The sequence below is a fragment of the Pteropus vampyrus genome, unplaced genomic scaffold, assembly GCF_000151845.1.
Source record: "Pteropus vampyrus isolate Shadow unplaced genomic scaffold, Pvam_2.0 Scaffold143, whole genome shotgun sequence".
Classification (NCBI taxonomy): domain Eukaryota; kingdom Metazoa; phylum Chordata; class Mammalia; order Chiroptera; family Pteropodidae; genus Pteropus; species Pteropus vampyrus.
The window spans coordinates 1,879,711-1,902,836 of record NW_011888924.1 but is presented as its reverse complement, the minus strand read 5'-3'; the positions used below and the strand labels follow the sequence as shown (position 1 = coordinate 1,902,836).

The 23,126-nt window shown below is 35.2% G+C and overlaps 1 protein-coding gene and 3 pseudogenes across 1 annotated transcript in view; 1 reads left to right on the top strand and 3 right to left on the bottom strand.

Annotated features, from left to right (window-relative positions):
• Nucleotides 1-23,126, top strand: part of HELZ (helicase with zinc finger) — a 148,479-nt gene that overhangs the window by 63,030 nt on the left and 62,323 nt on the right. The window contains exons 15-21 of the mRNA XM_023535656.1: nucleotides 727-857; nucleotides 6,109-6,288; nucleotides 6,811-6,912; nucleotides 12,686-12,864; nucleotides 15,887-16,005; nucleotides 17,023-17,168; nucleotides 18,412-18,559. Of these exons, the coding sequence (XP_023391424.1) occupies nucleotides 727-857; nucleotides 6,109-6,288; nucleotides 6,811-6,912; nucleotides 12,686-12,864; nucleotides 15,887-16,005; nucleotides 17,023-17,168; nucleotides 18,412-18,559 (1,005 nt within the window). The remainder of the gene's footprint in view (nucleotides 1-726; nucleotides 858-6,108; nucleotides 6,289-6,810; nucleotides 6,913-12,685; nucleotides 12,865-15,886; nucleotides 16,006-17,022; nucleotides 17,169-18,411; nucleotides 18,560-23,126) is intronic.
• On the bottom strand, nucleotides 3,850-3,966 carry LOC111744938 (annotated as a pseudogene).
• Nucleotides 10,318-10,437, bottom strand: LOC111744896 (annotated as a pseudogene).
• LOC111744929 lies at nucleotides 15,492-15,609 on the bottom strand (annotated as a pseudogene).

Below are 23,126 nucleotides of genomic sequence, written 5' to 3'. Positions count from 1 at the left end.
TGAAGTATTATACTGATGGGTGGAGAACTGAACCTCTGGTAACTCTCAGAGAAAGAGGATTCTATTTAATGGAAGTATCATCTAAAATGTTCCAATTTTACACAAGGTCACACTTTCCGATTAGAGTCTTAAATCAGCAATGGAAAAACAGATTAAAAGAATTAAGTTTTATCCTGGGACAATTCTCATCTGAAGTTGTATCTGCTTCTGTTCTCTGTCTTTATGGATTCTCAGGTGAACTGTGTGTTCAGTCTGCCATATTTAACTGGAAAGCTAATCCTTTTTTTTTTTTTTCCAAACATAAAATGGTGAATAGTATTCATTCATAGTAAATTGATGTCTTCGGGCTGGTTTTTATCACTCAAGAGATGGTTTTGATTTTTCTCAAATATATTCTTCATAGGAATGGTGGAATCAGATACCCTTTATCTAGAGATTAAGTGATTTACAAGTGCTTCAGTTTCTTTGGTGTAAAACAAAGTTAATAGTATATACATCATCGACTTATTAAATAAGATAATCTATGGAAAGTGCTTATTGCAGTGCCTGGCACTAAATAAAGTGAGTATTTAGCCATAATAATTGTTATTAGAATACTATTCTACTTTAAAAGAATCTCTAAACTTGGTCCCCCTAAAAGATTATCTCCATAGAGTATTTTAGTGAGCTGCAAGTGTTGATGTTTACTTTCATGCTTTTTCAAAAAATGTTTATTTTGTGTTCCAGGTTGAACTTCAGTTTCAGCTGAATCGATTACCCCTCTGTGAAATGCATTATGCGCTAGACAGGATCAAGGACAATGAGGTTTTATTTCCAGACATCACCATGACTCCAACTATACCGTGGAGTCCCAACAGGTACAAAAAGGCGATAGCTCGGTAAAGGAAATTACGTTAATGTTCAATTAAATATCTGTATCAGATAACTCAAGCATTCTTTTGTAAGAAAGTTTCCCTGTATTCTCCAGGAGATATTTTATTAGTTGTGGAAGGAGAGTGAAAGAACCCTTAAATGAAACCTTTGAGGTTCATCATCTATTTTCTTCACTTTTCCTCCGAGTCTAAATGAGTTTTGTTGCTTTTCAACAGCCTGAATTTGATATGATGTCAGGCAATTTAGGAATATTTCTGAGTAGAACTTGAATGGGAAAATTAGGGCCTTTCTAAAAGTGTTTTAAATAGTTAATTTTTGAACATAAAAGACATTTTTGTAATTTAGCAAAGTAGAGAAAGTGTCGTAGAAGATACTACTTCAGAAACTACTCTCAAGTTAATGGTTGTGTAAATATTTTTCTGTTTAAATTCTATTTGGCATATCTTTACATGTAATTAAATACGATACTTCTATTTCATTTCCAGAATAACAGTAGTGATGCCTGCATGACTAACTACAGTTTTCTTTTCATCCTTTCAGCGGGTTTTATTCTGTTGGTCCCTGCCCATGCCCAGCTCACTTCATCTTTTTTTTTTTTTGTTTAATCTCATTTACTCTAGACAAAGAAGTTTATTTATCACTGTGTCAATCCAGTCACGATAGGGTGGCCCTGTTCTACCTCTGATGGCGGGTGACTCTGGTATCTTCAGTAAGGTTTCCACGGTCACCCTGGGTATTGGCATCTAGCTGGCAGACAGGGGAAGAATGAGCACAGGAGCATCATGGGGGAAGTTTTTATGGGCCAGGTCTAGAGGTGGCATTTATCTCTTCCCCTCACATTCTGTTTCTTCCGGTTCTAAAAACAGAACAAAACAAAATATGCCTTTCAACACAAAAACCAAATCATTTCCCCCTTATTTGTATTTACCCTTACTATCTATTCCCATTCTTCTTTTTACTGCCAAAATTCTTGAGCAGGAATAGTCTACATATTTCCAGAATTCTTATTTATTAATTCTGTAATCTCTGTTTTTCTCTTCTTCACTCTACTGAAAATAATCAGTGATCTACTAAGTGTGAAAATCCAGTGACATCTTCTCAGTTCTCATTTGATTCAGCTTCTCTGCATCTTTCCCTGGCTCCCCATTCTTACGGCCCCTGCGTAATTTAGAGCTGGACTATTTCAGTCACCTTTTAGTTGGTCTTCCATCCTGCTGTCTTTGTCTCTGTTCTCTGGTCCAACCCACATATTTCTCTCAGAGTTAGTTTGCCATATTTCTCTCAGAGTTAGTTTGCCAAAATAATCATTTCACTTCATCGCTTATACTTCTCTGAAGGCTTCTCCTTGATACGTAGATAAAATCTGAGCAGCCTAATACCAGACTCCTATGTGGTCTCATTGACAGCGTTTTCCAGCAGTATCTTTTCAGATTTCTCTTACTTTTTTCTACTTGACACCCCGCTTCTCCCTCTAAATTCCCATGCTCTAACCATATTGAATTACTCATTTAATTTGCCCTACTCTTATTTGCCTCCTTATCTTTTAAAAAATTTTTAAAAATTGTAGTAAAATCTTCATAGCATAAACATTTTGCCATCTTAACTATTTTTTACAGTTCACTAGTATTAAGTATATTCACATTGTTGTGCAGTTAATCTGCAGAACTTTTTCATCTTCCAAAACTGAAACTTTATACTTGTTAAACTCTGCATTTCCCCCTCCCCAGCCCTGTCGTCTCTTCTGTAAGTGATATTCTCCCCCCGAAATAATCTTTTCCCAGTATTAATTTATCGAAGATCTGTCTTTTAAGATTTAGTCCAGCTCAAGTGCTCTCTCCTTCAAGTAGATAAGCCTTATCCTTCCATTTAATTATTTCAACAAATATTTATTGGGTGCCTACTCTGTGCTAGGTTCAGTTTTGTGTTTTCAAGCATAATTTCTCTCAAATTAATTTTTGTCAGTTGTGTACATTTCTACTGTTCTCATTAGATTATGAGGTTTAAAAAATTAAAATTTTTTCAGTTATAGTTGACATGTATAGCACATAGCAATATATTCAAATATCCCTAATTGCAAATGTTAACTGTAAAAGTTAACTAAGAAAATGTCAAATAGCAGGAAACTTTTAAGCAGGAAGAAATTCCATACCACTGTAATTATAAATAGTAATTGAAATGTATCTGGGTCTGGGAACTTACTGAGAAATCATTAGCCATTTAAAATCTTTTCTGAAATAAGGTAGAATATAGATAGATAAATGAAGATGAGAAATTATTCTTGGGCATGTAGTGTATAAATTAATTATAACAGTGCATTAGACCAGGGGAAAAAAAGAACTTTGAATTAGTTTGGTACCAGGCATAAAATAACATTTATTTTATTCAGAATAAACTTGAAGAAACTTAATATTGTTTTAAGTTGTGAAAATCGGAGATGACTCTTACCAGCACGTATATTGTAAATCTTCTTCCCTTTATTTAGCAGGTGGTACAATAAATACAGTTTGTGTTACTCATTGGCTTTCTATAAATTTTTATCATTCATGACAAGATATTAAAGAGATGACCAGCATTGATAAAATTTCTGATCTGCTCTGAAGCATTATTACACTGAACCAACTGAGAAGTAGAATGGGCTACATAAACAAAGAGATATTGACATATTTTAGAATTATACCTATAAATCTGTCATTAACCTTTTAGGTTTATACTTGTGTATATAATTTAATATCTGTTCATAAGTTTATTAAAGTGTCTGAATTTGAAAGATTAGAGGTTGTTTTAAAACTTTCTCTTTTTAAAAAGTGTACTGGTCAAGTAATATTTTTCTGAAATCTTCAGAAAATTTTATAATAATAGAAGCTTACATTAATTGAGCACTTATTGCTCAATTATTTTTCTTTTTCTTTTTCTGTGGTTGACCTCACAGATTGCAAGGATCTTGTCATCTTACAATCCCTTAATTTTTATTTTTTATGCCTACAGCACCTGGTCTTCCTAGGTGGTCTCCCATCCAGGTACTAACCAGGCCCCATCCCTGCTTAGCTTCTGAAATCAGACATTAGGCTTGTTCAGGGTGGCATGGCCATAGACTTCAATTATTTTTCTAAACAACTTGAATGCATTACATCATTTGATTTTTAAAATAATCATCTGATCACATATTATCTCCATGTACAGATAAAGGAACCATGGTCCCAGGTATCATAGAATCACAGTGGTCAGGTATTGATGCAAATAACAGTTTACTGAACTAACTGTGGCTTTAACATGTAGAGATAGAGGCTCAGAGTTAAGTAGTCCAGGGCTGGTACCAGGGCTCAGCAGTGCCATAAAGGATCAAGGTTTCCGTCTTCTCTCTATCCTATAGAGTAGGGGTTCCTAACCCTCCAGGCCGCGAACTGGTATCGTCAGTGGCCTTTTAGGAACTGGGCTGCACATCAGGAGGTGAGTGGCAGGCCAATGAGCAAAGCTTCATCTGTATTTGCAGTCGCCCCCCCGCAGTGCTAGCATCACTGCCTCAGCTCCACCTCAGATCATCAGGCATTAGATTCTCATAGGAACACCCATCCTTGGTGCCAAAAAGGTTGGAGACCACTGCAGCATAGAGCGTGTTGGCTTTCTTCTTGATGCCTGTTTCTTGATTATAAGATGGCTGCTGCAGTTTTATTTACCAAAAGGAGCAGAAAGGGATTTCTTCTAGTGAGGCGTTGTTTCTGTTTCTTTGGATATAGAAGCCCTTCTGAGGAGCTTCTTGCACATCTCATTGGCCAGGTTGGGTCTCCAGCAGAGGAGGCTGGGCAGTGGAAATTAATAGTTGCCTAGGCTTAATAGAGGAAAGGTAGAAAGGGTGCGTGGATGGCTTGGGGGTAACTGTTCCGCAGTGTCTGCCACATATTTTAGATCTGTACTTAGCAGTTAGTTACCTAGAGCAATATCCTCATTCATAGAAGATAGAACATTGCTAGAAATTGGCAGACGTGTGAGTAAATAAGCTAATTAATGCTTAACTCTTTGGAGTGAAATGCTTGAGCTTTAGTAAATGGCTTCCAGGAAGTCTAGTGCCATTGGTCAGTCCTTTTGTTTTTTACCTAAAAAATTTTAATTTCAGAAAAATAAGTAATGGCATGTTTATATAGCCAGTTTGTTTTCTGAGGTTTTACATTTTTAGTAGAATGTTGTTTATTTGAAATTAATATAGCATTAGTTATAATTTTTAAAAACTGAAAGTGTTAAGAAGATTTTCCATAAATAACCATCTTCTGATTTAAGCAGAGAATAGCCTCATAAAGAAGGAATTTTCACTATACCATGTCCTCCTACTTCAGGGTCATTTTGTAGGCACTGTGCAAATTTTCCGAGTCTCTTTACACACCCTTCCTATTTTGGTTCACATCCCTATCATTTTTACCATAGTTGTTGCGATATTTAGTATTTTAATTGTAGTTGTGAGAAAGAATGCTGTTGATTCTCCACTTGGTTTGATCCCTTTCAGCATCTGCTGTCCATTTAAATCTTCGAAACTTAGCCAAGTCATAGAAGGGACACTAGTAAGCCGGATCTCATTACAGCAGCCATTTGTGCTACCGTGACAGGTGTTCTCTACTCTGAAAAATATGACATACGTGTATTATTTGTGTATGTGAAAATATTAGAAACATTTCATGTCGTTTGGCCTTTTAAAATAAAACTGCTGTTTTCCGAATTAAGAACTTCACAAGTTTGATATCTCTTAACAGGGACATACAGGCTTTTTCTTTTCTCTTTATTTTAAACTTTTCTAAGATATCTTTCAGTGGATTAGAAATTGAAAATCAGTTTCCCTTTTGCATTTTGTATACTATGCAAAGAAACTACTATATTATCACAGAAGAAAATTTTTCTGATATTATGTAACAGGGAAATTACATTTTAGAGACACTTTCATTACTATGTATAGACTTGGCAGAAACTAGACTAGAAGTGTGTGATGTCTATAGGTTATTTATCAAAATCTTTTTGCACTTGGAGCAAGACAAGATAACTAAAGTGAGTTTTGATGAAAATAGCAAAATATCTTACTTATACCAACTCTGTTGGGTAATTTTCTAAAAGATAGTTTTAGCATAAGCATTTGTTTTTATAGATGCTATGTTATTTCAGTATTTTTCATGTTTCAGTGAAATTCAGGATACTTGTATGTCATGTTCTGTTTATTAATAAACTGTATTTGTTTGAAATTTTTATTTTCTATAGACAATGGGATGAACAGTTGGATCCTCGACTAAATGCAAAACAGAAAGAGGCGGTTCTGGCCATTACAACTCCACTTTCAATACAGCTGCCTCCTGTTCTCATCATCGGACCCTATGGGACAGGCAAAACGTTCACTCTAGCTCAGGCCGTAAAGCACATCCTCCAGCAGCAGGAGACGAGGTGAGATGGTGGTATGTGTGTTCCGATCTCATTAGCAGGGCATGACCTTGGTCCTTGTTGTGAATGCAAAGTGAGAGCTAGCAAGCCAGCTTGTAAAAATTTTAAAAAATAAAAAAGAGAAAAGGACCCACACTCAAACCCCAAAGCACTAAAATTTGAATTCTCTTAAAACATACTGTTTAGAAAAATTGGCAATGTAGAGAATGATAGCGTTTAAATAAATAGCCAGCCAAACTCCAAGTCTGCTAAGGAATTATGACATATATTAGAGCAAAAGGGTTGGATTTTTAAAAAATAATTTTATGTGATGGATTTAGTAATAATTTGGGGGAACTTATTTCCTTTATAGCATAAAGAGTAATATAATTTTCTGAAGCATCATTGAATTTTATGTTAGAGGTTATTGAGTAGGTTGAGGGAAATGTATAATGTTAAGATGGCCACTGCTTTTTTTTGGTATTATACTGCTTGAATAGTTTTGTGTTTTATCATTCTTTTTATTTGCACCATTTATTTCAGCAGGATTCTCATTTGCACCCATTCTAATAGTGCTGCTGATCTCTACATAAAGGATTATTTACATCCATATGTAGAAGCAGGCAATCCCCAGGCAAGACCTCTCAGGTATTTTTAAGGCTTATTATGTATCTGTATCATACTTTATTATTCTTAAGAAAAGGTGTCTGTAAAGATTTTAGTAACTTCGAGAATACCAAAATTGTTAACTCTGCATTGACATTTGGAAGTTATGCCTTGTGAAGAAACCATTATTAAGGAAAAATTGAAAAATCTTTGACCATTTACTTCTTAAACATTAAGTAAAGAGAAAGACATCCTTTTTTAAGTTTTGTATGTAAAAATGTTTTTATAGTCTGAGCTGATTTTGATGTGTACCTCTAAAAGCTGCTATGATGAAGTAATATAAATATGATTACGTAAAATTTAAAATTCTAGCATATTTTACGTGACAGAGTAGTCATGCAGTGATTGTTTTTTATGGAAATAAGATTCTGACTGTGATGTAGGTAATTTCATAAAAGCCATACATTAGAGAAACATGAGGTATTGAAGTGATTTCTGCACTAAAATGTAACTGACTGGTCTTTACAACTTTTTACTATCTTTTAAAAGACAAAGAGTCAAAGAAAATTTTAGGTCGATATAGAAAGGTCTTTTCAGTGTAGATGAACATGAAATGTGCTTAAATGTAGGATCGTGGGAGAATAAAATCCTTTTCTTCAGAAAACAATAAAGAATCATTAAATGGTTGTTTATTATACCATTTGCTTTCATTGTTATATGAATTAATGTTTGGTTTTGCCATTTTATAAACTAATATGTCATGCGCTATGTTGTTTGAATATAATTATTGTTTATAAATTAATTTCTAACCACACTTTTGAATCATAATTCACTAACTCTTTATTTCTAGTTGAGCCTAGACATGAAAAAAATGAGATTTTGCTATTTAATTCTTCAATAACTATAACCAAAGCCATTTGAATGATTTTATAGTTGCATTAAAAAAGACGAAAGAGAAAAAAATGGCATGATCTGTTAACATGGGTTTTATGCCATACTTTGTTTTCATTCTGGAAAATTAGAGCAGAAATAATTATTTCAGTAGAATTTAGTTGTAGTTAATAAGAAAATATCACATGTGTACAATCACTATAAATGAAAATGTGGTATTTGCTAGTGGATAGATTTATCGATGACTAGTTTGCTTCATATTTTAATCATTTTTAGCTCCTAAGTGAAAATTGAAAAGCTAGTAGCATTTTTGCTATGAGTGTTCTTACTTTAATGGAGATGTTTGTTTTGTTTGCTTTACTGAGCGTGTGTGTGGGTGTTAATGTTTGTGTGTGTGTGTGTGTGTGTGTGTTATGTAGGAATCATGGCAGTCTCAATAACCATGGTGTATTTGGCTTGGAAACAGTGCAAGTAAAGGCTCTTCAAGTCTTGGTCAACCTAGCATAGGTCATTTGACATTTGGGGCAGTAAAGCTGTTGTTGGTAAACATTAAAATCCATCATTTGACTCGCATTATGCTTAGCTTTCCCAGGTAAAATTATGTTTTAGGGGTTATAATTTCACATGTAGTGCATCTGAATATGTAGAATAAGAAGTTCTGTTCCATCAAGGTACATGTATAGTTGTAGTGGCCCAAATACAGGAACCGGCCCTCTGGTTGAAAATCTCACCTCTCCACAAATTGCAGGAGTGGTTCAGTCAAGATGGAAAAATATTTAAATATATTTAAATGCAAATTTTATGTTATTTCATTTAGTGAATAGAATAAAATAAGAAAAAGCTTGACTTCCCCAAATGTTTTTTTTGTGTGTGGGTCTACATTTTCACAGCAGTTTTTCTCTTTGGGAAAGGCGTTAACTTGTGAATGTATTTCCTACAAAGATTAATGCATTGAAATGTTAGGATTTATTAGCACCATCTATTATTACATTAGCTCAGATTGATTTATAATTTTTTCTAATGGACGATAAACTTGCGAGGCTTGGGAGATGGAATGGAGAAGATGGGAATGGCTGTGCCCTCTAGGGAGAGTTGTCCCAGGATGCAGGGGAAGGAACACAAGAGGGCACTAAGTGTCTGCCTGTGACCCAGGGAGTGTGGTGTCTCTGGAGTAACACTGAGGAGGACTTTGCCTTCTTCACAGTGTAGGTTAGAGTGGATTCTGGTAAATGCGATGAAGTGTGAAAATAGTCATAAATATTATATAGTTAATACAGTAAATATGTTAAAATATGCATACTTATGGTTAAAGTGTATAAAATTCTATTAGATGCCAGGAGTCAAGCTTAAAATATTTGGAGTTGGAGGTTGTAAGAAACCATTTTAGATTACATTTAGTTTCAGTTTTTATTTCTTTCTTAGAATTAGAAGATTTAAAAATGGAATAGAGAGGAAAACCCAGTTTCTGTGTATGGTTCTGAAGATTAGTATCTGGCACTTAGTAGATTAAAGATTATCTATGGAGAACGTGCGTATTTACCGTGTTCTGGGCAACTATATAAAGCAATTATTTGTTTTATATAGATATTTAAAGAAACATTTTCCTCTGGGATTATGTCTTTCTGATTGTGTAGTTTCATAAGTAATAATAATTTTGTTGGAGTTTTTGGCATATGAATTCAATACATGAGTAAAACTTAAGTGAATTAAAATGTTATATTACCAGTCAATTTCATGCTAAGTGTCATTATACTTCATGTGAGATAAATGGATGGGTTTGTTTCTAAAAATATGTAAATTACTTAGTGTCACATTTTATACTTTGAGCTTGAAAGTGTCCAGTTTTGTAGATGTTCTTGGATGTGTTTTAAATAATCTTATAGATAGTGTCTACCTGAAAAGTTGTACAAAACTAAAGTGCTGAGAAAGTATTTAAATCTTTTTGAAGTCAGCACTAGAATATTATACTTTTAAGGAAGCATAGACCTAATGATCAAACTTTTTATTCTTACTAGCTTCAACTTGAGGTAGCTTTCCAAGGTGATTACTAAAAAGTTAGTAGTGAGACTTAGAACTTCAATTTCTATTTTTTCTTTGAGGAAGAAGCAGTACTTGGAGTCAGATTTAATAAATAACTTAAATCACTTTTTCAGTTTTACAATGACATGTTTATATAAGAAAATATGGAAAATATAGAAAAGTACAAAGAAGAAAATAAAAATGATAATCTCATCAGCCAGAGTTAATACTACTAACATTTTGAAGTTAATTTCTAGTAATTTATATGCTTAAATACACATATATTAGTTAATATTAATGGAATTATAATTTGTAAATGATTTTTTCAGATAGTTTGTAAAATGAGGTTTTTCATATATTTAAAAGTAAATTCAGCTTTGCTGATTTGCTTAACATTTTTTATTAACACCTAAAACATGCTTAAAATTTTATTTATTATTTATTTACTTAGTGTTAGGCGAGGCAACCCTTGGTTGACCTCACAGATTGCAAGGACTTTGTCAGCTCACAATCCCTTAGTTTTTAAAAATTTTTTTATGCCTATAGCACCTGGTCTTTCCTAGGTGGTCTCCCATCCAAGTACTAACCAGGCCCGACCCTGCTTAGCTTCCGAGATCAGACGGGATCAGGCTTGTTCAGAGTAGCATGGCCATAGACAATATATTTAAAATTTTTGTATCTTTTAGAAGTGATATTGGTTACTTTCACCAAGTTTACAGTCTTTGCTTTTATAATAATGTTTTAAAATACATGTTTTTACCTTCCTCTATTATAATTTATATTTAGAGATATTTATGATATACTTTTTTCTTTTTGCTTTACTTAAAAGAAGACAGCCAGTTTTAAGTGTTTAGTGGAGGATTACAACACATTTTAGAAGATTTGAGATTAGTTTTTGTGCATTTTACATTTGAGCTGTCTTTGAAATATCCTAGAGGAGATAGATGCTAAATAAAGAGTTAGATACACATCCTGGAGCTCAGAGGTGAGGTCGTGGCTGGAGAGAGAAAAATGTGTGAGTCATTAGGGTAATGGTGGCAGTTAAAGCCACGGGCCTTGATGAGATTGCCAGGGGAGAGAAAAGAGCTTGAAAAAAGAGAGGGCGAAGTCTTAAGCCTTGGGGAACCCTAACCCAGAGAGATAGAAGGAAAGAAGGGGAAGGCTGAGTCATGGAAGCTGAGAGAAGACAGTGTTTCAAGGAGGGAGGGGCCATAGAATTGGATGCTGTTAATAAGTAACTTGATGGGCCTAGAAAAATGTCCACGTGATGTAGTGACATGACGTTTATTTCCCTTGGTTTGGACCCCCACACTCTCTTAAGTTCTTTCCTGTGTCACTCACTGCTCCTTCGCTGTATCCCTCTCCTTTTCCCAGCCTCTAAATGTTGCCGTGGTCCATCAGTCATTCTTCCAACTAGTTTCTTTTCTATCTGCATTTATCCTCCAGGTAATCTCGTCGAGGCTTAAGGATTAAATATTATTCCATTTGTATATTTCTTGTTCCGAGCATTCTCCTGAAATCTAAACTTATATATCCCTCTGTTTTTGGACATCTCCACTTTGATGTTTATTCAGATATGTCTAAAACTGCATTCTCAATTCCCGCCCCAGATTTATTCCCCCTTTTTACCAACTTTGTAGCATTCATCTATTTTCAAAGGCATGGAATCATCCTTTCTCTTAAATTCCACATCTTGTTCATAAGTAAATCCTATCAGCATTACTCTCAAAGTGTATAGTGATTCTGACCATTTTCACATCTCTACTGTTACCACCCTATTATCTTTTCTTGTCCAGACCCTTACAACAACCTCCTAACTGGGCTTCTTGCTCCCGTACCCTGCTCCTGCCTCTGTTCCAGCCAGTGGGTGTTGCAGCCAGCTTGTACTGGCTTGTGAGAGCCAGTCATTTGCATGTCTTCCCAAGTTCATGTTCAGCAACATCATGTTGGTAGCTTGAAATTGGCTGTAGTAGGTTTTATACCACAGAAATCAGCAAACACTACAAATCCCCTACCTCCACCCCAGAGCTCAACATTTACCAACATGCCACTGTCCCCTCCTCACTCCGCCAAACAAGAGAAACAAAGCGGTCCTTTAACAACATAAGTCATGTTTGCCATGTGACGGCTCTGTGAGAACTCTCTCATGGTTTTCCATTAAAATCATAGTAAATCTAAAGCTGTTAGGAAAGTGTGCAGGCCATGTGATTTGCCTCTGCTGGAGCAGAGTAGACACCTGGAGGATTTTGTTACATGGGTTGGTTAGAGATGCGTGGGAGGGTGGATAGATGGATAGCTCGTTTCTCTGCTGGCTTAGTGATCTATTGCACAAAGCCTGCTAATATTTTTCTTTTACAATTAATGGAAGATATCCTATTTCTTAAGATTTTCTGATTGTCCAAAATTGATATTTATTTTTAAATTTCTAGAACCTTAGATAGAGGTCTATTTAAAGATAGGTATAAGAATATATTCTAAAGTGAACTGCAAATAATTTTTTAATTTCTATTTTAAATATGCAATTCACTATTAGCATAATTAAACTAGAAATTAAATATATTTTTGGGAGAATTTTCTAGAAAAAAACTTCCCAAATGGGAATGCTTTGAACTTAAATTGTAATGTTTATGAAAGTATTTGTTGTCATTCTATTGTGAGATCAATCCGAAGTCAAAAATTTTTAGATATTTATTTTATGGTAGTTCATCTGCTTTCTGTTTGGACCTTTTTTGGTGGGAGAAGTCACAGTTTGTTAAATTCTAATCTAGTAAAATGTTAACAGTTATCAGATTTATTTGTTAATTTCCACATATTGTAGTCTAAAATAATAATGTCGATATTTTGATAATCAAGTACTGGTAAAGTATTAATAAATATAAATAGGAAATGTTGTCTTCTTTTATAGGGTATATTTCAGAAATCGCTGGGTAAAGACTGTTCACCCAGTTGTGCATCAGTACTGTTTGATCTCAAGCGCACATTCCACCTTTCAGATGCCACAGAAAGAAGATATTCTTAAGCACCGAGTGGTTGTTGTTACGTTGAATACTTCCCAGTACCTCTGTCAGTTGGACCTTGAACCTGGTATGCCGACTTCAGACACAGACAGTGGGTCTCTGAATGCTTAGAGCTTCTGCATTCCATTTAGACCAGGGGTTGGCAGACTACATAGCCTGTGGGTCAAATCTGGCCTGCTGTCTGTTTTTGGAAATAAAATTTTAGTGAATGGAACACATTCATGCCCATTTATTTGCCTCTTTATTACCCGTGGATGCTTTTATGCTTCAAAAGCTTAGTTGAGTAATTGTAAAAGAGACTGTATGGTCAACAAACCTTAAAACATGTTTGGCCCTTTACAAAACAAAAATTAACTCCTAGTTTAGACATTTTAATGACTGCTACTCTATTTGTTCTCTGATTGGTCAGCTGAAATATATTTACTATTGATCATGTGAAAGATTCAAATTTAGACACTATTGGTGGTTTTTACAATTTTCTCAAGTTTTTGTGTTATACGGTGTATTTTTTTTTTACTTGCTATTAAGATTAAGTGCAGGAACCATGTAAAATCAAACTAATATTAAGTATAAATATAAGATGAGAAGTTCTGATAAATATGGCAGAACTTAAAAAGTGGTATCACTTTGAGGTGGTTGCTTTGGAAGAGCATTTATTGCTGCCGTATAATTGCTGACGTTGCTCAACACTTGTTTGCTCTCTCCTATGGGACTGGCTTTCAGAGCCAGTGACAAATTCTTTTGAACATCCTGAAAGGTAGAGACTGTTCTTTTCACCTTGTATTCCTGGCACCTGGCCTAGGATGTAGACACCTGGAGGCCCTTGATAAACCTCTCTTTATTTTAATGAACAGTGGCCAAACTTTCTTTTTTTGAGGATAGATGTCATTTTAGAAAAGCTTCAAAATCTTTCGGCGACATGTATGTCTGAGACTGGTAAATAGGTAGGAGATCAAACTGAGCAATACCATTAGGGATAAGAGAGAGAGAGAGAAAGAGAGAGCGCGCGCGAGCAAGCGAGCGCACCATGACTTTGAGTAATGAGACTTATTGTGCATGCAGCTTCTAGCTAGCTGGTGAGGGCCCTTACAAAAGCAGAGTTTCAAAATCGTTTTGAACAGTGACTGTATCATCGGAATGAGTTGTATTTACTCCCAACTGACTTCTTTGAATGGAACAACACATTTGAAATGTAAATTTTGGTATGTTTATTTAACAATCAGTCTCATTACTTTATGATTATACTCTGCATATTCACTACTTAAATACCCAAACCTCCTAAACAGTATAGTTTTGTGAGAGAGTAAAGAATGGCTTCGAAGAGCAACTATGGAAGAATGCTTATTAGAAGTCAACTGTGTGTTTTGTTCTGGGCATTGTTTATACTTCATTTCATTTAATTCTCATATCATCCCTGCAGAAGGTTATTTTACAGATAAGAAAACCAAGGCTCAGGCTAAATCGGTTTGATTAATTCAAGTTACCTTTACTAGCTTGAGCAATAGCTATAATAATTTCATGGTTTATCCAGTTCCTGATTCAAGCCTAGCTCTATTTAATTAAAATGTTATCTAATGAAAACAGATTTTTTCACTATTCTCCATATTTTCCTCCCAATTTAATCCTATGTTTATATAATCATCTTCCTTAATTAGTCTCGGAGAACAAAAATACAAATTCTTCTCAGTGGGAGAAAAATGCATGTGTCCATATTATGCTTGGGCCACAAGTATTAATGACTGTTGTCGGTAAATAGACAACAGTCATTAATACTTGTACTTTCAACCATTTGTTTGAATGGGTGATGATGAGGTTTATTATTGCCAGTCAGGAAGATTAAGAGTTTTAATCTAAAAACAGGTTGCATTAGAAAGTTGTATAAACCGATTGTTTGGAACTCGTTGATATTCTTAGAAATAGAGATAGAAATAGAGGTTAGGTTCTTGGGCTAACTCACAGCAAGCTGATTAACTCTGAGTTTTATAACTCATCATTCTGCTGAGAAACTCTTTTGTGTTCTTTGCTAGGTTAGTTAAAAGAGGGCCCTCTTCTTCCTACTTTGGTGAATCAGCAGCAGGGGACTGCTTTTTCCTTCTTCACATTGAGGCAGCAAGGAGATTTTTGCCTCTTTCCCCCATTTAGGAGCCAAGGGACTTTTCCTCCATATACAGGTCCCCGTGCCCCAGTGTGAGTAGCAACAGCAGCCGAGATGTGGGATGCCTCCTGCTCTTGATGTTTGCATCTCGGGGACATTTGATGATGTACATTTTTGACATTTATTATTAGTCACTTTTTGCAGAGTGGTGATTTTCTTTTCAGCCAGAGTATGATCTTAGACTAAAAAAGGTCTGTGTGTGTGTGTATATTATGTTTTATATATATATTACACATGCACACACAAAATAAACCTAAATAATCAAATGAAAGAATTTGCTAATAGATAACTTGATTTCAAAGTTAGATTACAACTTTCTCCTTTATATTAGATTTCATATGTTTTTTTATTATTGGATATTCACGTTTAGGTTCAAGTTACTTATAAGCTACCGTTGTTTTATTTTTGGTGTTTCACCAAATAAATAGTGAAAGGACTTTGGGCCCATCAGTGTTTAGTTGCCAGCCCTTCTTTTTGGTGAAAATCTACTGTCTTGTACTTTTAAAATATTTTTCTTTTCTTTTTTTTTTTCTTTTTAACTCCTACTGCACCTGGTATTCCTAGGTGGTCTCCCATCCAAGTACTAACCAGGTCTAACCCTGCTTATCTTCTGAGATCAGATGAGCTCAGGCACATTCAGGTGGCATGACCGTAGACAAAATATTTTTAAATATACTGATTCAGCTCTTAGTCTCAGGGCCTTTAGCACCAGATGTCATTTACGTATCTATTATTGAGTAAAATAGTTACTCCTTTTAACCTCGTTTTTAAAAAATGATTTAAATGGATAATTTTCTAAATTGAGGATTGGCATTAAAAGTATTCATACCTCTTAAATTAGCACACTAAACTTTTAGCAGAAAAGAAAAAAAACACATTCCTACCTTTATTGCTGCTGTAATATGCTTTACTGTGTTTATACTGTACTTTGTAGGGTTTTTTACGCACATCCTATTAGATGAAGCTGCCCAGGCCATGGAGTGTGAAACTATTATGCCTCTAGCATTAGCAACTAAAAATACGCGGATTGTCTTGGCTGGTGACCACATGCAGGTAAATGCCTTCTGAGTCATCGTACTGAAAGGAATTTTGAATTATATTTTGATGTTTAATATTCTGTTTTCTAAAACATCTTATGAAATTGTGCCACGTATCGTAGTTTAAGTACTTTAAATATTTCTGTACTAATAGTGAAAAGTACTGGTATTTCTGAAGGAAATTACTTTTCTTTATAAAGCAAATTTAAATTATCCTTCCTATAGTTCGCTGGTTCCTGTCCCAACATTTGTTTTCCTGAAGGGTTAATTTTTCACTATCTTAAGAAACAAAGTGCTTCATTAAAAATAATGATCAAAGTCTCAAAGAACATGTCTGATTTTATGTATTTGCATACCTATGTAAGAAAGGGAAATATAATTTTTCTATTAAAATTTCTGTTTTACATGTCTCTTCTTCCACAGTTGATAAAGTTTGAACCTTTATAGTATTGTAGCCATCAAGACATATAGGAAAGAGTTGAATGTAGAGGAACAAATTCTGTTTTAGTTTCTTTGCCAAAAGTAGTTTAATTTTGTTCTTTAATGGGAAGAGAGGTTTGATCTAGAGTGGCTCCTTATATTTTATGAAATAGAGAGGATTATTTTGCTAATTATTAAAAAAATTTTATTTATAGACTAAATATCCTGCCAGCTCACCATTTTAAATAGGCCATCAATTTTACTAAAAGAACAGATTGACTCCTCCAGTGGTGCAGTGGGTTGCAGTTCTGAAATTACTGAAGTCGTAGTTATTACTATGCTGGAGGAGCCCTTTACTAACCTGTGTGTAGAAACTCTAGGTCAGTGTTGGTGTACTGAAATGAAAAGTTAGAAATTTTAGACTAGTTCTTTATAGTAATGGAATTGTTCATAGTAAATATTTTTGATTCTGCTTATTCCAGCATTTAGCATGTTGAAGTTAAGTACATCGGAAGTTTCAGCATAGTGGATTTTTTTTTTTTTTTGATTAGTAGGTTAAAAAATACTATTTTTATATTTAGTTAAATTTTCTCTGTATGTTTGTCTGTTACAGCTCAGTCCTTTTGTTTACAGCGAGTTTGCCAGGGAGAGAAACCTTCATGTTTCATTACTTGATCGACTCTATGAGCATTACCCTGCCGAGTTTCCATGTAGGATCCTGCTATGTGAGAACTACCGCTCCCATGAAGCTATCATCAAGTAGGTGTGAACTACCCTCTCTACGTAAGGAACTCAGGACAGCATTGTTACTAGGGAGAGATTATTTTCAGCAGTTTTACGGTGTCTCTAGTGTTGCAAATTATGTTTAATTTTATGTCTTTAAAAGAAGAACACTTCAGAAGTCAGAGCTGCAGTTTTTCACACAATAGGGCACTTCTGGAAACTAAAATTTTAGCTTCTATTAGCTAGGACGTATTTTCCTGTGACTGAATATATAATATATATGTAAAACTATATGATGTAATAAACAAGTATATTGACAAACTACATAATGGTTTGCTTATTGTGTCTTGCTGTGTTATATAAGGAATCTGTTTTAAAAGAAAGGATGGAAGGGAAGAAGAGAAGGACAGAAAGCCATGAAACAGTAGTAAAGTTTTTAAAAGTTTCTATTAAATATAGTATGTATCCATAAAAGTAAAAATATCATAAGTGACAGCTCAATGAATCATCATGAGCCAAACACTCCCATGTAGCTGGTGTCCAGATCAAGAAACAGAACGTTGCTGGCACTCTGGAGAGCCCTGTGTGCCTTCTGGGCACTGTCCCCACTAAAAACTTAGAATTTTTTAAAGTTTAGTATAATTTAATAATGGTGATTACGTTAGTCATGTAGAAACCATTTTTAGGTTTCTCTGGAAGCAGTAGGATATATATTAAAAAAAGGTTTAACTATGGCATTTATCGATAGCTCAAAATATGATTTCTTTTTTATTGTTGCAAATTATTTGCTGAAGTCAGTGATGAATCAAGTACTAGATAGTATCTTCATCAGTAAAGAGTATTTATTTTACAGTTGAAGACAGTTGTGTGTATTGATTTGATGTCTATATATCTTTGTGTTTGCGTGTATACGATTCACATAAGTAAAAATGTGTATTACCAGGAAAATATACTAGCTAGCACACATTACCTCATAGAGCAAGATGCTTATCTAGGATTGAACTGTTGTCATGTCTTCCTTTTCTTTCCATATTCTGGCTTCGCACTTAACTAAATAATTCTGTTTAGCAATGGTATACCAGGAGCCTACTGTGTTGTTATTGCTGTAGTTAATTTTGGAGAAAATCTTGGCCTCACTGTTATGAGGTGTTTGGATTAAAATTAATCATGGACATAAAGTAACATTATTATGGTAGACCAATTTTTCTTTTTCTGATGGTTAAATTTAATTTTGATGCTAGATCACTCTTTATTTATTTATCTTGGTCTTTTTCTGCAGTTACACCTCTGAGCTCTTCTATGAGGGCAAACTGATGGCCAGTGGAAAGCAACCAGCACACAAGGATTTCTACCCACTAACTTTCTTTACAGCACGAGGGGAAGATGTACAAGAGAAAAATAGCACAGCTTTTTATAATAATGCAGAGGTACCTTAGTTCTTTTGCAAATTATTAACATTTCACAGTCACGTAATCTGGTCTTGTTGAGCATTTATTTAAAATTTTGAGTTGACATCTTATTGTGTGTTGACTTCGTTTACATGAAAATAGTATGTAAAGTTTATTTGTTCTTGTATAACGTTGATTCATATTTGTTAAGATATATCTCCTGTAGGAAACAAAAACTTTAGTTTACATTTTGTCCTGTGATAAAATACAAAATATATGTAACTCCACTTAAAAGAAAAGCCAATATTATTTTCATAGAGATTATTATTATTAGCCTTCTAAAATAGACTATGATGACATTTTATAGTGCATGCTCGAATGAGGTGTCAGATCAGACAGCAGACAAAAACCCGGTGAAGTCTTTAGGGGCCAGCAGGCCAGACACCCTTCGATTGAGTTCTGGCCATTACAGTGAGTAGAGTTTCGGACTTGAGGAAACCCAGAGCATGGGGGACGGGGGATGGTTCTTGATCTACGATAGCCATCTTCCTTTGTTTCTTGAGTCTCATGCTTGGCTCATCTTCTTTTCAAAGAGATGGCTTTCATTATGGAATAGTAATTCATCTTTCCTTTTAAAAATTGATCAGAGGGCTATAGTTAAAAGTCAGTACAAGAAAATCAATAGTGCTCACTTGATAAAATCCTAGCAAAAGCAAAGGAACTTGACATTTTAGTTCATCTGTGCCATTTAATTTCAAGAATAGGTCAACTTTTCTTTAAATGTGTGAAATATTGACAAATAACTCTAGGGTCTCCTTTATTGCTTTTACACTCGGGTTAGAAACCAGCCACCTGGTAAGGGTGACAGTGCTGACAGTCAGAGGCAAGCCTGCAGTCTGGGAGGCCTGGGGTCCTGCTGTGACACCAGGGGTCAGAGCCGAGCCCAAACTTTGATCCTGAGGCAGGACTGATGTTTGCCAGAGGCTCAGCCTGGGCCACTTGTTCCTTCATGGTGATGTGATGTGTTTCCCAGACACCTGCTAGCTATAGGACAAATAAGATACATGTTCTGGATTGTCAATTTTATTCAAAAATTTTGGGGGAAGAAATAGTTTTCATATTTAAAACACACAAAGATAAGATTTGTGTGACCTTTAAATATCACACATGTAACTTTAGAGAAATTTGAAGCCACCTTGAACTTTACAACTGGAACATGGTTGTTCAGTTGCTTTCTTCAGCCTCACGAGTTACTGTAGTCAAAACTGTGAGACACTTCACCCCAGTTGCCCTGGACTTTTCTTGAGAGTAGATCATTCATAGATGAAACTCAGATCTATTTTGTGTTTTAAAGCAAGCAGAGCAAGTGGCACCAGTTATATCAATAGGAGAAAAAAGAGATTTCTATTTTTATAAAGGTACTGATTAAAATTTAGGAGGACATTATGATATTTGAGAATGGTTTAGAGTTCATTATTATGAAAATGATCTAGTTTCACACAGACTTAACAATCATAAGAACTTAAAACAAGATAAAATTAAAAATAAAATTAAAGAATGCTAACAGCATTTTTGCTGTATGTAACTCTCCTTTATATAGAGAACGTTTTGTAATTTTATGTCATGTTTATTGCCTAAAGTTGTATCTTCTTTCACGTACTTAAAATGATAGATTGAAACAAAGTGAGAAAGATCATCCTTTTTTTTCTTGATTCCGACTGAACTCGTATGCCACAATAATGAAACGACCTCAATAATAATGCCCTCTTGAGGGGAACAAAGCAGAATTTAAGTACTAAGCACCAAGACATGATTCTCTTAACCTTGAGAAATTCGGTCTGAAGAGAGACGCTGTGGAAACAGTTAACTATAAGATAAGCAAGCATAGGTGGGAGGTAGGCAGAGTTGTACAGACATGAAAACATGACTCTATCAGGTTTGATGGAACCTGTGGCATAGAGAATATGTCTTTTGCCTTAGATATACTGACACTCAGTGGTTAGTTGTCATATATATTGATAATTCTTACATCTTCCTGGTGTATTGACCTTTTTAATCATTATAAAATGTCCTTCGGCAACTTTTTTTTTGGGGGGGTGGGGTTTAAACTTGATTTGTCTGGTATTAGTATAGCCACTTCAGCTGAACTTACGGTTGCCATTTGCATGGAATATTTTTTCATCCGTTTACTTTCATCTTATTTGTACCTTTGAATCTAAAGTATATTTTCTGTAGACTGTGTCATTGCATCGTGTTTTTGTTTTTATTTTAAATCTAGTCTGAAAATAACTACCTTTTGTTTGAATTGCCTAATTCATTCACTTTCAATGTTATTATTGATATGTTTGGATTTACACCTCTGTCTTTTGCTTTTCGTTTTCTGTGTCTCGTGTTTTTTGACCCTTTGTTTCTCCTTTACCACGACTGTTAGCATTAAGAGCATTTTTCTAGTCTCACATTTTAATTTATTAACTACATTTTTTGAGTTGTTTTCTTAGTGGTTTCTCTAGAGCTTACAGTATACATCTTAACTTACCGGAATCAACCTCAGATTTAAACTGATTTAATTCTAATGACATATAGAATGAACTGCATTTCTCTATTCCCTCTTTCCTATTTTTGTGCTATTATTGTTTTTCATATTATACCTATATATATGACAATAATACATTGTTATAATTATATAAGTTTAATGTCTCGTAAAGATTCTGAGAGAAGGAAGAGGGTCAAGTACATATTCATAGAGTTTGCTGTATTAACTTTGTTTACTATTTCTGGTTCTCTTCCCTTCTTTCTGTGAATTCATTCGAGTTACTATCTGGTGTCAATTTTTACTCACCTTCTTTGTCCTTATAGTCTAATATATTACATTTCTATATGCAGTAACCTAACAATGTAATTATGTACATGTTGTGTTATGCAGTATTATTTGAATGAGTTAAGAGGAGAAGGGAGAAGAAATATGGTTATACTGTCTTAATTAGCCACATAATTCCCGTTAGCAGTGTGCTTTGTTTGTGTGGATTTGAATTACTGTCTGGTGTTACTTGCTTTCATTCTAAAGAACTTCCTTTAGGGTGGGTCTACTAGGAAGGAATTTTATTAATTTTTGTTTATCTGGGAATGTCTTTATTTTGCCCTCATTTTTGAAAAGGGGGTTTTGCTGGATATTTGATGATTGGTTATTTCTTTCAGCATGTTGAAATACGCTTTCCTACTACTTTGTTGCCTTCATTTTTTCTGTTGAGAAGTCATCTGTTAATTTTACTGGGCTTCCTTTAGAAGTGATAACTTGGTTCAGTTCCTTCAGAAGTGAAAACCTGTTTTCAAGGTTTTATTTTTGTCTTTGACTTGCAGCATGTTGATTATAACGTGTCTGGGTGTGGATCTCCTTGCAGTTATTTTACTTGAATTTCACTGATCCCATGTTTTTCTCAGATTTGGAACAGTTTTAGCCATTATTTGTTTGAATATTTTTCTGGTCCTTTCTCTCTCTTCTTCTGGTCCTCATGTGCGTTGATGAGCTTAATGGGATTCCACATTTCTCTAAGTCTTTTTTCTCTCTTCTTTAGATTGCATAATTTCTATCTATCTTCTCGTTTGCTGATTCATTCTTCTGTCAGTTTCAAATCTACTTTGAGGCCCTATTGTGAATTTTTTACTTCAGTTATTTACTTTTCACCTTTCCGAGGCATAGATTGCTCCATGGTGTGATCCAGTTGGAGTGGGCCCCTTGACAGAGGCAGAGTGTTGCCAGGTTGTGAGGTGTACTCTGACCCTCTCCTGGTTGGAACTTAGGGAGCAGTTACTATGGGAGGATGTGGACCTTGCTATTTGCTGGCTGTCCCACCCACGTCACCAATATGGGCCAAGAGCTCTATGTGTTATATGCGTGTGTGGAATCCGTGCTGCCGTCCAGGTGCTACCAGCCATTGCCAGTCTTCTGCAACCCAGAGCTTGGGAGGTTGGGATCTGCTGATATTCACTGGCTGCTCAATCTACCCGGAATAGGTCTTCTGCCCTCGGAAGCCAGGGGAGATGGCAACTGTTACTTGGCTGCCACTGGTTCAGCTCTCCTGCAGTACAGTCTGTGAGGGAAAGGGAGACTGCTCTCTTCACCTGCTGTCCCACTCAGACCCTCCCTGCATAGTAGGCGATGGGGATAGGGGACTAGGCACCACCCAGGTGCTGTTAACTACTCAATATAGGCAGAGGATGCGAGCTCTCATGTTCACCAGCTACTGAAACTACCTGGAATAGCTCTCGCACCCCAGGTTGCTGTGGGAGACGGGAACTGCCCCTTGGCTGCTGAAACAGTCCTTCTGTAGACAGAGCTGTGAGGGGCTGGGTGCAGTCCCTAGTTTGAATGCCTCAGCTTTCTACTCTTCTTTGAGTTTCTGTAGAACTTGAATACAGTAAATGCTTCTCCATTTCTTGTAAGCTCTTTATGAACCTCCAGAGACTTCAAATGATTGCCTTCTAACTTCGACCAGCTTATTAGATGTCTGTCTGGGAGAGAGGTTTCCCCAAGCTCCTTAACCATTCCAAGTCTGTGTGTTTTGATTAGTTTTATGGTGCCTAGAATATAAGGGTGTGAACAGAGAGA